We start from the raw sequence: 17,902 nt of genomic DNA, 5'->3' as shown, positions 1-17,902 counted from the left end.
AGGCGTATTCTGCCGCATCATGAAGAAGCAAAAGGAAAGTTTGCCCCAAATTGGAAAGGCCCATACATCGTAAGGAAAATATTGCCAAGAGGAGCATTGTATTTAGGTGATATCGAAGGAAATGACCCTGACACAGCGGTGAATGCAGATGCAGTCAAGAGGTACTACGTCTAGATCATACTCCAAGTGGTCCTGACACGTTGAAAAGGGCGAAGGTGTTTATTCCCCACTACTCCCCAAACACTACCCAATTCTCGCTACCACCTTTTGAGCTGTAAAAAAAAAAAAAAAAAAAAAAACATTTGATTCCGTTTGACTTGATTGAGGCCTGAACTACGTTTGACTTGATTCCGAAAGGATACGTAGGCAGCCTCTCCCTGAGGTTCAGTCACACCAACAATAAAATCCCAGCCACCCTGAAATTAAAAACCGGGGCATGTCGGACACTTGAGAAGTTTAGTATCAGCTACCTCTCTTTACCAAGTACAAGCCTTCAAATCAATTACCAAAGATAGTGGGAAACCAATAAGCATCACAAATGGAAACCGGCACACCCTGAGTTGGGAGAAATAAAATGAGAGAGTCTCGGCGGTGAAAACCTTCGGGCACCACGAGGCGACGGGAGAAGAGAAACCAAAATGAGAGAGCTTGTTTAGTAAAAACTCGCAAAGAGTGCTATCAAGCGATGACAGGAAGAGAAATGAGAGAGGTCAGCCAGCGAAAACCCGCAAAGGGCGCTGTTGGCCGAAAAGAATGACGCCACCCCAAGAAAGTTTCGGCAGAGTGCCACCAGTTTGGAATCACAGATCCGTTCTGGTTCAGGAAAACGCAAGCTCTTAGAAGGTCAGACGTCCAGTCCAAAAAGCATGTCATGTCATTGAAAGCCAGCATTATCTTCCTCAGATAAGTCTTTCTCATCCCGAAAAGGTTACTCCTTTTCTGATTTGTTTGCTCTTTTCTTTGTTTCTTTTCGAATCCCTTTCGCATTTTAACCCCGAGTTCAGGACACACCGGAAAGGACAGGTGGCAGGTTTGTTTGCACGGAATCCCGTCTCATGAAGGAAAGCACCTCATCTCGTTGATATGATTACCCAAGCATGATGAATCATGACGTTCGATGGTGTTCCGGAGTAAAGGAAAAAGAGAGAAATCTTGAAATCTTCCCCAGCAAGTCTACCTTCGGACAAATCCCCACAGAGTTTCCCCCTGTACAAAACCCCACAGAGTTTCTCTTTTGTACAATCTCCCACAAAGTCTCCCCGCTGGAATTTCATCGGCGCATCCCCAGCGAGTCCTTTTGTAAATATTCCCCAACAAGCTTACCCCAACAAATCCTAGAAATCCCGCTTTGAAATAAATCCCCAATATGCCCCATTGTACAAAAATCCACACAAAGAATCCACTTTGTAAATATTCCCCACAGAGTTTCCCTTTTGTACAAATTCCCACAAAATACCTCCAATAAAATCCCCGTTGTGAAACTCCAAGCAAAACGGACACACAAAAAAAAAAAAAAAAAAAAGAGCCTTACGAAGCAAGTCATCACAGAATCCGGAAATACAAGCCTGAGCAGTCTAAATGTTTCGCCGTTCGAATCAAATCAATGGCGTGATTCCGCAACATAAATAGAGACGCAACAAAGCAATTGGAAACGATCAAGGTCACCGAACCGACCGTCATTTTCGAACTAACAATTGTTCTTTAAGTTGAAACAGGTATTAATCCAAGACAACCGTGCAAGAAGCAGGTGTCACCCAAAGAAGAAGGTACACGGGTACAAGAAACATTTTGGCAATAAGAAATTCACTCAAAAGGTAAGTTCCCGCAAAACTCCCTTATATCTTCTATTAAAACAAGAAAACTCAAAAAAATAGATCGTGTAGTATTCTCGAGCTTTATCCCCAGCCAATCAGCATTAGGGTTTTAAACCCTAAACTGAATTTCCCTTTTTAGTCAGCATTAGGGTTTTAAACCCTAAACTGAACTTTTTCCTTTCAGCCAGCATTAGAGTTTTAAACTCTAAACTGAGTTTGTCCACGCAATCAGCATTAGGGTTTTAAACCCTAAACTGAATTTTCTTTTTAGTCAGCATTAGGGTTTTAAACCCTAAACTGAACTTTTTCCTTTCAGCCAGCATTAGAGTTTTAAACTCTAAACTGAGCTTGTCCATGCAATCAGCATTAGGGTTTTAAACCCTAAACTGAATTTTTCTTTTAGTCAGCATTAGGGTTTTAAACCCTAAACTGAACTTTTTCCTTTCAGCCAGCATTAGAGTTTTAAACTCTAAACTGAGCTTGTCCATGCAATCAGCATTAGGGTTTTAAACCCTAAACTGAATTTTCTTTTTAGTCAGCATTAGGGTTTTAAACCCTAAACTGAACTTTTTCCTTTCAGCCAGCATTAGAGTTTTAAACTCTAAACTGAGCTTGTCCATGCAATCAGCATTAGGGTTTTAAACCCTAAACTGAATTTTCCTTTAGTCAGCATTAGGGTTTTAAACCCTAAACTGAACTTTTTCCTTTCAGCCAGCATTAGAGTTTTAAACTCTAAACTGAGTTTGTCCACGCAATCAGCATTAGGGTTTTAAACCCTAAACTGAATTTTCTTTTTAGTCGGCATTAGGGTTTTAAACCCTAAACTGAACTTTTTCCTTTCAGCCAGCATTAGAGTTTTAAACTCTAAACTGAGTTTGTCCACGCAATCAGCATTAGGGTTTTAAACCCTAAACTGAATTTTCTTTTTAGTCGGCATTAGGGTTTTAAACCCTAAACTGAACTTTTTCCTTTCAGCCAGCATTAGAGTTTTAAACTCTAAACTGAGTTTTTCCATGCAATCAGCATTAGGGTTTTAAACCCTAAACTGAATTTTCTTTTAGTCAGCATTAGGGTTTTAAACCCTAAACTGAACTTTTTCCTTTCAGCCAGCATTAGAGTTTTAAACTCTAAACTGAGTTTTTCCATGCAATCAGCATTAGGGTTTTAAACCCTAAACTGAATTTTCTTTTTAGTCAGCATTAGGGTTTTAAACCCTAAACTGAACTTTTTCCTTTCAGCCAGCATTAGAGTTTTAAACTTTAAACTGAGCTTTTCCATGCAATCAGCATTAGGGTTTTAAACCCTAAACTGAATTTTCCTTTTAGTCAGCATTAGGGTTTTAAACCCTAAACTGAACTTTTTCCTTTCAGCCAGCATTAGAGTTTTAAACTCTAAACTGAGCTTTTCCATGCAATCAGCATTAGGGTTTTAAACCCTAAAACTGAATTTTCCTTTGTTTGGCATTAGGGTCTTTAACCCCAAACCGAACCTCTCCCCAGCTAGCCGATGTTGGGGCTCCAACCCTGAACTGGGCATTCATATCCTCTTTCATCAATTTTATGAACTTCCTGGTGAATAATTAACGAAATTTTCCTAGTGAAACTGGGGCAGAAAATTTCGTTCGTTTGTTTGTTTTTTCCCGCAGGTCTAACCTCGAGCCACACGGATCGAAATGACCCGCGAGATGAGTCTCAACTCAAAATCAAAGAAGAAAAGAAGATGTCCCGAGATACTGGAGAAAATGAAAGGCGGATCGCTCCAAGATTTGATTAAGGTCCAGAACTCTGCCAGTCGCGTCTCACTGAGTATCCCGGAGATTAAGCAAGTCGCCACAACTCGCAAGCATCAAGATTCAGATCGAAGTCTCCAAGCCCAATCAACTAAGACCCAAGATCAAGTCGCGAAAGAATCATAGATAGGAATCTTGTAACTAGCAGTTGACATACGTATAAGTAGTTAGTTCAGTTTCTAATTTTCATTTGGTTGTAATAAGGCGGTCAGTAACGTAGCAGTGACAACAGCAGCAGCAGTAGCAGCAAGCATTGCAATCCCATGGTAGTCCCAGCTACCAAAACTTCCCGAACTACATTGACCTGATTCCTGTTTAGCCCAGGATATGTAGGAAATCTTTGAAGCAAGATTCGGTCAGATCTTTCAAAAATGCTTCATACGGAGTGGTCTATAGGCAAAAATCGCTCATACACGCTCACTTTATCTTTGCACGAAAACCCTTCGTGTTTCCAAACAAAGAGGGGCAGCTGTGAGCACGTGATTTTTGTTTTCGCACGACAATCGCTCCAAAAAGAAATAAAAACAAATATAATTGGCCCTGCTGTACAATTTCGGATTTCTGTGCGGCACTTTGTTGATTTATTTGTGACCTTAGCCCATTTTTATTTATTTACTTTATTAAAATAAAATTCAAAAAAAAATATGTGTCCTGCATAATTCAAACCGTAATCCGGTCGTTAAATAGAAAATCATGAATAGGCATTTTCGTCCGTGATTTTATTTGGTTTGACTTTACCTGTTTTGAAATACTTTAGTGTGTGTGCAAATAATTGTATTGAGTGTGTATTTAATTTTAAATTTGATTTTTTGGCTTAGTTTTGTTTTAAAATAAATCAGAAATAAATAAATAAATAAAAAAATAAATAAAAAAGACCCCTTCCCTTCCGGACTTGGGCCAATTTTAACAAAATTGGCCCAAACAAACAGCCCAAGACCCAGGCCTGCCCGGTCCAGGCCACCTGATGCCCAGGACGTCCAAACGACGTCGTTTGAGTCATACCTGATCTGGACCGTTGATCTCAGAATGATCAACGGCCAAGATCAATCCCCCGTAACCCACCAATAAACCCGACCCGTCTCACCCGGACCGACCCCAACCCTTTACCCTTGAAACGACACCGTTCCACTTAAGCTATCAGATCCAGACCGTAGATCTAGATTGATCTAACGGTCGAGATCAATCCACCCATTAACTATATAAGGCCATAATCCTACCCTGCCCCCCCTATCTGAACCCCAACCTTCGTCCTCAACCTCATCCCCTTCAGACCCTAGAGCCGCCCTTGTATCCCCCACCATGAAAACCGGCGGCATGAACACCGGTGACCTCGCCATGAACACCATAGAACCCCCTCACCACCCTGAACATAGACCTGTTGACCGTTTGGTTCGAATCACCCCCCAGGTCCTCGAATCTTCATTTGAAGATTCGAGTCAAACTCGATCTACACCAAACAACCCCAGCTTCATACCAGACACTCCCCGGACCTTCCTCGTGACCAAACCATACTTGGTTTGGTCCGAATCTAACCAGGGAAGCACGAATATTAGATCTGAGTTTTGAAACCACAAGGTCCCTCGTCACTGGTTCAAACCGGTTCAAACCAAAGAGTTTAAGGTCTGATGGACTTTAATCAAGTGTTTCTCATTTGAGAAACACTTCGATTAAAGCCCGTTCAGCCTTAAGAAAGTTGTTCAAATCCGAGTTCAAATTTTTAACTTTGCAAGCTTTAAGGTGAGTTTGTTTGGTTTCCTTTATTTGTTTTAGTCCGTGTGTTTTGTTTTAAATATCTGGTCATGTTTTGTTTCAATTTGTGTCTTTAAATTGTACCACCTTCTGATTGACCACTTTGCCTGAACCACTGTGTTTTGTTTGAACCCCTCCTATTCTGATAAGACATGTGTATTGGTTGTATCCCAAATTTGTACTGACTTACTGATTCCTCAAAGTATAATCCTGCTTAATCAGTATAAGTCGAGTCATGTGTCCCATGCTTTTGAATGTCTGATTTGGCTACGTTTGTGTATGTTAATACTAATATAGTCGAGTCGACATGTGTCGTCAATTAATTTCAACTGTCTGAGCATAGTAAATCGATTTGCTTCTGTTGAACATTTGTTGAAATCAATTCAGAACCAGTTTTGTTTACTTATAGCTGTTGATTTGGATCAGTCAATGTAAAAAGGATTGTTTATGTTTAAATTCTGAATTGGAAGGCATGTGCACTCGTGCACAGCATGTGCATTGGTGCACCTCATGTGCCTTATGCACAGCCTGTTTTTCTGCATTAAGAAGCTTTTAAGTTTTAAACAATTTGACAGCATATGCTGTCAGATATATTCTACTGCCCATACTTGCTTTTAGATAATAAAATGAAAAGTTGAATCTGCCAGGGAATGTGAATGGGTTTTAATACTTAATTAGCTAAAGTTGGAATTGAAAATGGAAGGCACATGGGAAGGGTACTGTGATTTCTGAAAACAGGCTGTTAAAAAGAGTAGGATAGAGGCTTATAAAAAGGGGGGGATAGGACACGGGGAGAAGAAAAAAGGACACACACACTGGGAAGATAGAAAGAAAAGAGAGAGTTGACAAGAATAGAAAGAGAGCAAGAAAGAGAGAAAACAGACTAAGAAATCAGAAATTTGGTCTTGTTTGTCTGAAGTTCATTTATTGTCAATACGTTAGGCAGTGTTCTTTCTTCAATCGAGATTATTGTTAGTGTTCTGCTGCATTGGTATATTCCGGAATTGGACTGTCTGGAGTATCGCACTGTGTGCTGTTTCATCGAGTTGTTCTCCTTCAACTCTAGTTCCATCTCGCAACAGAATCCTTTCTGTTGTGCTGTTCTGATTGTTGCTGCTATCTTGCTCGCTATTGCTGCTGCATTTTGTCCTGCTGCTACTGTTAATTCTGCCTCTTGGCTGCTGCTGATTCCCATCTTCTTCTCCTTCTCCTTTGCACTTTCAGCATTTTCAGGTACACATTTCAAGTCCCATATTGATGTAATTGGAACAGTTTGAAAGCATGAAATGAAAAAGGTTGAAGAAGTTCAAGCATTTGCTGTAATATTCATAGTACATTAACAGGCCTTGTGGAAATTGATTTAGCTTATGTTTCAATAGTTCAAAAGAGTATACTGATAGCCGACTGAGTTTCACCCCTTTGTATTTGAGCTCGACATTTGTCTGTTTAGTATAAGTATGCATATTTCGACTTTACACAATACCGTTTTCTGTTTCATTTAGTTTTTTTTTGTTTTAAAGACTAGCCCATATAAGTTTGGTTAAGCTCAATACAAGAAATGCTCGGATTAAACGTTGTATTTCGCTGACTCGTATATGATAAATTAAAGCATTTTACTTCGCCGGTTATCCTTTAACCCAGTTCAAATAAGTTCAGTTAAGTTCAAATCAAGAAATGTTCGGATTAAGTATTGCGTTTCATCTATCTCATATGTAATCTTTTATTCGACCAAATCATTTTCGTAAAAGGCATGACGTCCTTTTTACCTTAAAAGTAATCAATCAAAATTGACAGGAGTTTGGTTTAAGCTGAAGTATATACTTCAATTAGCACACACACTTTCTTTTCTTCTATCTCTGGAAATAAAAATAATAGAAATGTAGTCACTGTAGGATACCCTTCTAAAAATAATAAGACAAGCCTCGCCAAAAAATAAAAAAAAACAATTGCGGGGCCCTCAACAACTGACGATAATTATTTAGAATTCAAGATAGGCCATTTAATAAACTTCATGGCCTCCTACAAAGATAATAACGCGTTAGGTTCTGTTGGCGCGGTTTAATTAAATCACATTCTTAAATTCGGGTGCACATTGATGTGACCCAAATCCAAATCTCAACGAAGTCCAAATGTGTCGACAATCACGGGTGCATTGATTGTGACGTGGTTCGAGACGCATTTTCACGACGTTGCAATTCTGTAAAATAAATGATAATAACAAAAGCGGTTAAAACTTAATAAAAGCACATAAGTTACAACATGTATTTAAATCAGATATTTAGCTATTATAACAATTTAAGCGACCGTGCTAGAACCACGGGATTCGAGGGTGCCTAACACCTTCCCTCGGGTCAACAGAATTCCTTGCTTAGAATTTCTGGTTCGCAGACTTCATTTGGAAAAGTCGAAAATCTCCTCGATTTGGGATTCAAGATAAACCGGTGACTTGGGACACCAAAAGCCAAACCTTTTCCCAAGTGGCGACTCTGAATTAAATAAATAATCCCATTTCGAATATTGTCACTTAAATTGGAAAAACTCCCTCGCGCATCTTAACCCTTCGGGGCGGGCGCGCAAAAAGGAGGTGTGACAAGGCTCACTATGACAGATATAAAAGTGGTCAGTGCTCCTCTTGCTAAACACTTTAATATAATCAGAGCCCATCTACTGATGAAGAGAAAAAGGAGATGTCTCGCATTCCTTATTTTCTGTTGTTGGTAGTTTGATGTATGCTATGATTTGCATAAGACCAGATATTGTACATGTCATTGGTACTCTTAGTATATTCTTTTCTAATCCTGGAAAAGAACATTGGGATGCAGTAAAATGAATATTAAAGTATCTGAAAGGTACTGTAGATTTGAAACTATGCTTTGGCAGTGGCAAGTCTAAACTTGTTTGTTACACATACTCTAATTTAGGAGGCAATCTTGATACTTCAAGATTCACTTCCGGTTATTTGATCACTTTTCCAAGGAGTTGTTTCTTGGAAATCTAGATTACAGAAGTGCGTAACTCTATCCACCACAAAAATCGAATATATTATTGTCACTAAAGGTTCCAAAGAATTATTATGGATGAAGGAGTTTATTAATGATCTTGCTTTGAGCAACCAAGGTACATATTATTTTGGGATAATCAGGGTGCTATTTGTCTCACCAAGCACTCCAAATTTTATTCTAAGACCTAACATATAAATAAAAAGTATAATTGGATAAGAATTACCGTGCAAGAAAAATTATTTGAGGTTGAGATGAAATACACTGATGACAACCCTTTGGGTATGCTGACAAAGGTGGTGGCTGCAGATAAGCACGCATTTTGTAGAAAATTGGTAGGCATAAAGCCTGTCAATAGTTTCTCTACTAGAAGACATATTTGGCCCCTTGGCTGGAGGGGGAGTTTGTTGGGCCATGCCCATGTTGTCCAGCCAAAGGACCAATGACCTAATTCTATTCTCTTTTGGTTTTCATTCCTATTCAGAATTGGATTTGATTTTTATTCCTATTTGGAGTTGGTTTTGACTTTAAGAGAAAGCACCACTCATTATCTATAAATAGAGTAACCTTAGACAATTGCTCTATGCTCATTGGTATAAGTCTTTGAAAGCACATAAGAGTGATTTTTGGGAAAGCTTTCATCTAGAGAAAAGAGAGAAGCAAAAGTGTTTGTTTTGCTGCATATTTTTGTATCGACTAGCTAATTTCAAATCATATTTTCCGATTCGTTCACCGTTGGATTGGGCTGAAATTTTAATTTGGCATTCTTAACATCTTTCTCTTTGATTTGAATGGTTAAGATCCTCATTTAATTTCGCATGATACCTGATTAAATTTCGCATGATACCTGATTATTTCGATCCTAATAGATTCATCATCTATTATCTAACATTAGTGTTTATGACTTTTATTTCCTAGTTCACTTTGAGGAACACCTAAGAAAACATCACGCTTTAGAAAATTTTGCAGTGACACTGATACAATGCTAAAATTTAAATATTTTTTCGTTTTATATATGCACCAATTTTGCAAACTGGTCTTTTATGCCCAAGTGTATAACAAGAAATTACGCCTCATTGACCTTTCTAGAACCACCTTTTATATTTTAAACATGTCGGATTTTTTGGTAAAATATCTCCGAGCCAAAATTTTGAACCACAGTGATAGAATTTTTTAGTCTTGATAGCGTGCTTTAAAATTCTGGCAGCATGCTTCAAAAATTTGGTAGCATGCTTCAAAATTAAAGCAGTGTGCTTTAAAATTTTGGCAACATACTTTAAAATTCTAGCATTGTACTTTAATCTAACATCATACTTTAAAATTCTAGCAGCGTACTTTAGAATTCTGACAATAGTGTTTTTTTTCTTCAAAAATTTCATTAACGGGATCAAAATGAAAATGGTGACACTAAATAATCCTATTTGTGCAAATCTCCCAATGTATAAAGTCTAAAAGTTGAAACAACTGTAAGCTATTTTTTGAGAAAATAATAAATCATATTAGATTTTTATAGGACTTCCATGCTATACATAATTTGTAAATAATAATTGCTGAATTCTGATGTGCAATATTTCTAATATTGTTTATAAATTCTAAAGATACTACATGCTATGCATTCAGATTAAAACGAATATGTAGGTTTTCCCGAAAATATTGGTATGTGGGTAAAATTCTATTCTAGCAGATTCCATAACAGAAAGAAAGAAGAAGAACAAACCTAAAGAGTATAAGTTTATCCCATTGCTTAAACTAAATATAATAGTAGATATAATTTGTGCATAATATATGTATAATCATATATAATCAGTATATAATTTATATATACCGCCTAGCAAAGGTAGACAATATATTCGGCCGATGAACAATAAGTATATGTAGAATGTCACAGACACCATATTTATTTAAACCGAACAAAAAATTACCTAAATATGATACTTTTTGGGGGTGGTTTTTAATTTTTGACTCCCACTTGCTCCATGGGCAAAACTTCTGGGTTATTGCCTATGGCAAGCGAGGAGAAACACTTGTTCAATTTGACATTCTGCACCTGAATGAAGGAGGGACAAAAACTTGAGATTATCCACTATTCGTGTACTTCACCCTAAACCAAACGGCTTCATCAGCATGTGATGATATTGGGAGCCCAGGTGCCAAAATGAAGAGGCATTGTGAAACAAATACGTTAAAATAACACGATATAGCCAGTTTTTGGACTGGTCATTCAAAAATAGCCACCGTTTACGAAGTCAATAAAAAATAACCATTATTTTGCTGCAACAGAGACTAGTTCCGCATAATATACGAGAGTTCGGTGCATCTGTATACGAACTCCAGCATATTATACTGGACCAGTATACTTTGCTGACTCCTATATAATATAGAGACGTATTTTTCGGGTTTTGAACAGTGTTTTCGCTCAGATTTATCTTTACATGAAAAATGGCTAAATTTCGATTACTTTTAAAACTATGGCTATTTTTGAATGACCAGTTGTAAATCTGGCTATTTTAAATTTCTCCCAACAAATACGGATGTAAACGGTCCTGCTTCTGAATACTCGGAGCCTAAAGTAAACATCAAGCCCAGGAGGCCAGGCCCAATATTAGTTCATGAATCCGTCGGAGCAGAAGAATGAGAGGTAAATGATCAAAAAGACAATAACAAGCAGGAGTTCAAATCTTCACAGGCAATCATCACTATGGAGCAAATGCAAAGATCTCCAATACCTAAAGCAAATCCACGCTTTGATGATCATCAGTGGTTTCAACTCCAATCGCTTTGCTCTCAGGGAGCTCATTTATGCTTTTTCCGTTACCTTTTCAGCATCTATTCACTATGCCCACAAACTGTTTGCTCAAATTACTCAACCAGACCTCTTCATGTGGAACACCATGCTCAGAGGCTCAGCTCAGAGTCTCAGGCCTTCACTTGCCCTTTCCCTTTATGCCCAGATGGAAAAACGTTACATACGTCCCGATAGTTATACTTTTCCGTTTATACTCAAGGCATGTACCAAGCTTTCTTGGCTTGTTTCTGGCCTTACCATTCATGGGAAAATTGTGAAACATGGATTTGAATCTAATAAATTTGCGAGGAATACCCTCATATATTTTCACGCTAATGTTGGAGATATAAGAATTGCAGGGCAACTTTTTGATGGTTCTGCTAAAAGGGATGTTGTTGCTTGGTCTGCTTTGACTGCTGGTTATGCGAGGAGAGGTGAATTAGATGTGGCATGGAGGCTGTTTGATGATATGCCGGTTAAAGACTTGGTTTCCTGGAATGTGATGATCACGGGGTATGTGAAGCAAGGGAAAATGGAAAATGCAAGGGAGTTGTTTAATATGGTGCCAAAGCGGGATGTTGTAACTTGGAATGCAATGCTTTCTGGATATCTTATTTGTGGAGAAAATGAGAACGCGTTAAAAATGTATGCAGAGATGAGAAGTGCAGGGGAACACCCTGACGAGGTTACCATGTTACACCTGTTATCCGCTTGCACGGATTCAGCATTCTTGGATGTTGGCGAGCAGATACATCAATCTATTATCGAGATGGGTGCAGGCGAGTTAAGTATATTTCTTGGTAATGCACTTGTAGACATGTATGCTAGGTGTGGCAGCATCAGCAAAGCACTTGAAGTTTTTCAAGGCATGAGAGAAAAGGATGTATCGTCTTGGAACATAATTATTCTAGGATTAGCTTTCCATGGTCATTCTGAAGAATGTATTTCTCTTTTTGAAGATATGAGGAGAATGAAGTATATTCCTAATGAAATTACTTTTGTGGGGGTATTAGTTGCTTGTAGTCATGCAGGAAAAGTTGATGAGGGCAGAGGATATTTCAACATGATGAGAGCTGAGTACAATATTGAGCCGAACATAAGGCACTATGGGTGTATGGTGGATGTGCTAGCACGTGCAGGACTACTGCATGAAGCGTTTGATTTCATTAACACGATGGAGATTGAACCTAATGCTATTATATGGAGAACTCTGCTAGGAGCTTGTAAAGTTCATTCCAATGTCGAGCTGGGAAGGTATGCTAATGAGCAACTGCTTAAATTGGGAAGGGAAGACAGTGGTGATTATGTCTTGCTGTCAAACATCTATGCTTCAAGAGATGAATGGGATGGTGTTGAAAGGGTGAGGAAGTTGATGGATGATAATGGGGTTTGGAAAGAACCTGGTTGTACTCTAATCGAGGCTGATGACACTCTCAAGAATTTTTTGTTTGATTCAAAGCTTATGCACTCTTAGAAATAAAATTGGCTGGTCAGAGATTGGGAGAGCTCCATGTGTGATCCGCGACCAATCTTAATCCCCCTTTCTTAAACTTCCGCGTGAAGGTCCATCCTCATTCCAAAGACGACACCTTTGATCCAATTCTTCCTCCTCTACGCATCATAGACCACTGTAGTGCACGAGACATGGAAATTTCAATTCTGCTGTTTTATCAGTAGTCCATTGATGTTATTGCATTGATCATTTAAGACATTTTTGTAGTTCTTTGATTGGTGCTTACACTATTACTATTTTTTTAAGGATGTGTTTGGGGTGTCAGGTAGTTTAGAAGTTGAAATAACTTTATTGCTTGATATGGTCCTAACTCCTAAGCTTCTTACAGAAAATTGATCTACATGGATTTTCAGAAAGACAGTCTTCATTCTTAGCTGACAGTATTATTAGTCCAGGATTTCTAGTGCTAAAAGATAATTATTTCATGATTCCCAGTGCTACTCTAAATATCAATTTTATTAAATGAGAGGAAGAATCACTAAAACAAACAGATGTAATAACAGCTTGTAAGAATTAAGATGAGAAAATAACTCAAAAAATCGAATTTTTTTCGAATGTAAACACACAGTATTAAAAACAAAACAACAGGAAAACGTTCTTTCTTCCTGCATGAAGTGATCATTATAGGACGAAATCAGTTTCTTGAAAGGGCCAGAGCAGACAATATAATCAGCAGCACAAACACAAGAACTCCAATAAACGATCCAACCAAAGAGCCAGAGGCACGATCGCAGAATGAGTTATACTGCTGACATATAGCAATCCAATTTGCACGTTCATTTCCCTTGTGTGCCAAATATACTATGGCTGCTGCTGCTGATGCTCCAGATGTCAAAAATGCCATCATCACCTGATTTTAATTATCAGCTCAGAAATTATTGTATGTGTAAAGATAATTAAAATTTGAAGTTGCTAATTTGAAGGGAGCGTTGGCGTAACTGGTAAAGTTACTGCCATGTGACCAGGAGGTCATGAGATCGAGCCGTAGAAACAGCCTCTTGCAGAAATGCAAGGTAAGACTACATATGAATACGATAGACCCTTGTGTCCGGCCCTTCCCCGAACCCGCACATAGCTAATTAATTCAAGAATTTACCGTATCAAAGAAGATCAAAACCACCCTGGTTATTCTTGCACCACTCATGACAATGTGTAAGATGGATAGGACAAGAGATACAGCCAAATATGCGCTAACGATGCCATTCGCTACCACAAAGAACCTATGAGTTTTCACAAATTTTACGTCAACGAGTGCAAAATAAAAACATTTACATAATTACATCATAATGTCACTTATAAGCTAATTATTTAAATTTCCATGATAAAAATTAATTTGTAACGTGATAAAAATGGCAATTAATTTACTATTACAGTTTAAAATTTACGTATAGTGTAGAAAATCAATGTTTATAAGGCAACTTACTATAACGGTTAAATTATACAGATTGTGTAAAAATCTTTATATTGCAATATGTATAAAATAGAATAATAATATATTTATCTTACGTGAAAGTGGGAAGGTCCTTGTACTCAGCCTTAAACTTGATGAATTCAGTGAAGGAGGGAAGGGTATCATTAGTTTTCCCCATGGCAATTGCACTTCCCAAGGTACCTACAATGGCAAATATTCTCATAATAAAATCAAGAAATGAAATTCCTCTGTTCCCTTTGGGCTCTGTCTTTGAATCTTTTGTGTCCTCTCCAGCTTCAACACCACCCATCTTCTCCTCAATTTACTATCTAGTAGAAAGTAATAAAGAATTAATTTGAAGGGTTTCTAATTAATTTCGATAGCTTATCAACTTCTGTTATGCATGGTACACATAGAACAATAGTAGCATGTTATTTATACTAGGAAAAATGCTGTTAGTCTCAAATTGTACAATCAAGAATCCACTATGTAAGTTTAAAAAAAAAAAAACAAATAAAGTCAAAAGTGGAACGGTTGGTCTTGATAATCCTACTTTCTTGGTAGTCTGATGCATTGCCAATTTGAACTTGAAAATGTGCCAACTTAATTTGGTCCAAAAGATGTATATTTCGAACATTTTGTCACCGATGCTACTACAAAAATTGTTATTCAACCCATTGACTCCTTGGGTTTTAGATTCTCATTTCTTTATGTAAAAAATGAGCTGTATTTTCTTTTTAATATTTTTGGTGTAAGGATATTTGGTAAATAACTCTTCGCATTTTTAGATTCTCATTTCTTTATGTAAAAACGAGTGGTATTTAGATTCTCGATTCTCTCTTCCTATTTTAATTGTGCACTAAAGATGGGGCAAGGAGAAGGTTATGTTTTAGAAATGCTTAACATATCAAGTGAGAATAGGAGAAGATGCATTGGGCATTAGCTGATAAATAAGCACTGAGATAATAGCCAATTTCCAATGGGACAATGTTGTATCGAGTTTAAATTTTAAAAGGATAGCAAAAGTTAGTTAGTTAAGGGTTTTTGACTATCTTGCTCAAGATGCGTTAAGTGCTAAAACATGCGAAGAACTTGATTAAATCGAAGTGAGATTGTACCTGCATCTTTGGAAAACAAGTAGTAGTAATACTATTTAATTGCGGTTATGCCCTATTTCCGGCGGATTGCAGTCTTAAGCACCAACACTAACAAATTCTTAACACGTCTATTTATAGGATTGAAAGAAATTTAGTTTATATCACCTTAAACTATTGTCATTCTGTCAAAGCTTCATTGACTACAAAAAAGTGGATATTTCCTTTCTTTTTTTGTTGTTGAGAAATTGGAATACTTATTATTAATACTAAGAACTAGTCACATTAAAAGTACAAGAGGGGGAGGGGGGTGAATTGTTTATTTTTAAACTTAATTGCTGTTAGTTGACTAGTTTTTCAATTAGTCGACTAGATGTAATAAACTGACAGTAGTAATAACAGAATATAAGATGCTGAAATTAAATGCAGGAATTAAAGACACCAGAATTTTTATACTAGTTCGGATTCAATGTGAATCCTAGTCCAGTCCCCTTAGGTTGCAAGGGAGTTTTATTTAGTGAATGAGTTTCTTCGAGTACAAGGAAAATGATGTGATAGCTCCGTTCCTATATCACTCGTTTCTTTTGATACAATGCCTCACCAGTGTTGTTCTCTCTATCTTCTCTAACTTGTTACACAACAGGTCTTAGAGAGCTACAATGTTTGTTTGCAGTAGAACAAAGAGAGGGTGTTTGGCTTGATCAAAGTATATTTTGATAAGGTGTGATTACAGGTTTAAATACTTTGAGAGAGGCTTGAATTCTGGAAAGATTTGCCAACCCAAAAGATTTGATCCTTGAAAAGAGATTGATTCTTTTCAAGAATAAAGCTATTCTGCAACGACTCTTTTGAACCCGAAATCTTGATCCTCCATAATTAGACACTTGATTGAATATTCAGCGAGATCTTAATTTATTTGATTCCTTTAGTTTAGCCTTGATTGATGCCGACAGTATCTTCTGATTGATGTCTTCTTCCTTTAATCGCATCTCTTGATCTTGTCAGTATCTTCTGATTTATTCCGCCAATCTTGTATATCAATCCATACGTTCTTTGATCATTGCTGATTGATTTCACCAATCTTGATAGCTATCCAAGAGTTCATATACAAAGAGCAAATATATTATTTTCATCATTAAAATTAGATCTAACAATCTCCCTTTTTTTATGATGACAAAATAATATATGTATAAACATCAGTTGACTTCCCTGTAGTTTGCTCCCCCTCAATAGGAGCAGTAAGTAGCTTGAGGCACATGTAGTCGACACATCAGTTGACTTCCCTGTAGTTTGCTCCCCCTCAATAGGAGTAGTAATTAGCGCATGTAGTCGACTTCTTCAGGATCTGTGACTCCCCCTCAAAGGGTGCCATAGTCGGCTTGTTCTGTACCTGCACAAAATACATATATCCTTTCTCCCCCTTTTTAACATCAGCAAAGAGGGAATAACTAAACGACATGCATAAATAGAATCCATAGCAGAATGTACTGGTAGAGTGAGAACATAACAAAAGAAAGAAAAAAAATTATCCACCGACTGATATCTCAGTCCAAAAATAGCACAACAAAGAAATATTATCTTAAAATTCCACACTAACGACGCAGAAAATAGGTAAGAGTGTTGCAGATGGTCTCCTTTAGTTGATCAAAGCTGGCGTTGGCTGAGACACCCATTCCGTCAAGCTTGTCATAAACCTCCTTGAAAGCCTTGACAGCGTTTTCCCTTACTTTGAGAACTGCAACTCGTATCTGGGAGACATCAGACCCTGTTTTCTTGGAGATAACATGAATGGTACCAACAGTGGACTAGGTGGCAATGAGAAGATCCTTGATCGCAGAGAGCTGATTGCCAATGGCGCTAATTTTCTCAGCAAAGTCAGAGTCACTAAGTGTCACGCCCCAAAAATCGAGGAGCGCGACCGACGCTCAACTGAGTAAACCCGACTGAACAAGCCTGTTAGATTTCATTCTACCTAAACTAATTCATGAATAAAGAGGAGATGGACTCCATTAATCATACTTCATAAATATATCATTAACGACTTCAATTTCATTTCCATTAGCAACTTCGTTCATAATTTTCAAAATATTACAAGTTTTATACATCTTTGCCAAATATCAATATTTCTAATTCAATTCCCCATTATCAAACTCCACCTACAACCTGTCTACGGAGCCTCTAGATATAACTGAAGAATAATATGAAAATGCCAGCAACAAGGCTCCGGCTATACCTCAAAATACAAAGTACATGATAAACAACGATACAGGACCCCGAAATGAAGTGGAGCTCACCAAGTCAGCTGAAAGGAAGATGCGTCACTAGCTGCGACCAACACTGCCTGCTATGGAACCACCTACATCCATTTAAAGATGTAGCGTCCTCGGCAAAAGGACGTTAGTGCTGTCGAATATCACTAGTATGTATAACTAAACACCATCTCATTAGAAAGAACAACCATACAAGAACAAAGAAATCATAAAGATTCAACAAAAGCTTTAAACAATCACTACATCATCAAATAAAAGGAATCACATCTCTTTCACATAATTTTCATAGCTTTAGGTTGGGACATTTCATACTGTTGCACCATCATTCACAATACCACTGCCTTCTTGTGCGGAGTCCGATCACGACCCGATCAGCTAGGTTGCCTCATTTGAGACATTTAGCTCAGTCACAATTTCATACTTTCCGATTTCAATATCGTACAATACCACCATGTGTGTGGCATGACATCCGATCACG

General features: G+C 37.7%; 2 protein-coding genes across 2 annotated transcripts; one reads left to right on the top strand and one right to left on the bottom strand.

Annotated features, from left to right (window-relative positions):
- The first annotated feature begins 10,927 nt into the window (after positions 1 to 10,927).
- LOC104241106 (pentatricopeptide repeat-containing protein At5g15300) lies at positions 10,928 to 12,894 on the top strand. The gene has a single exon (XM_009796022.2). The coding sequence runs from the start codon at positions 10,994 to 10,996 to the stop codon at positions 12,608 to 12,610; it is 1,617 nt and encodes a 538-aa protein (XP_009794324.1). The 5' UTR covers positions 10,928 to 10,993; the 3' UTR covers positions 12,611 to 12,894.
- Positions 12,895 to 13,158: 264 nt separating this feature from the next.
- On the bottom strand, positions 13,159 to 14,445 carry LOC104241105 (casparian strip membrane protein 3-like). The gene is made up of 3 exons (XM_009796021.2): positions 14,156 to 14,445; positions 13,746 to 13,869; positions 13,159 to 13,499 (listed from the first exon to the last, which is right to left on the bottom strand). The coding sequence occupies exons 1-3, from the start codon at positions 14,368 to 14,370 to the stop codon at positions 13,284 to 13,286; spliced, it is 555 nt and encodes a 184-aa protein (XP_009794323.1). The 5' UTR covers positions 14,371 to 14,445; the 3' UTR covers positions 13,159 to 13,283.
- Between the last annotated feature and the right edge of the window lie 3,457 nt (positions 14,446 to 17,902).

This window comes from Nicotiana sylvestris, chromosome 2 (genome assembly GCF_000393655.2).
Source record: "Nicotiana sylvestris chromosome 2, ASM39365v2, whole genome shotgun sequence".
NCBI classification, from domain to species: domain Eukaryota; kingdom Viridiplantae; phylum Streptophyta; class Magnoliopsida; order Solanales; family Solanaceae; genus Nicotiana; species Nicotiana sylvestris.
This window is presented reverse-complemented; position numbering and strand designations above follow the sequence as displayed.

Bases quoted from the DNA above. Each gene is read 5' to 3' on its own strand.
- LOC104241105 (XM_009796021.2), bottom strand. From the start codon at position 14,370: ATGGGTGGTGTTGAAGCTGGAGAGGACACAAAAGATTCAAAGACAGAG. The intron at 13,870-14,155 runs GTAAGATAAATA...GAAAACTCATAG, and splicing joins AAGGACCTTCCCACTTTCAC to GTTCTTTGTGGTAGCGAATG. The intron at 13,500-13,745 runs GTAAATTCTTGA...AATTAAAATCAG, and splicing joins TTTTGATCTTCTTTGATACG to GTGATGATGGCATTTTTGAC.
- LOC104241106 (XM_009796022.2), top strand. From the start codon at position 10,994: ATGATCAAAAAGACAATAACAAGCAGGAGTTCAAATCTTCACAGGCAA.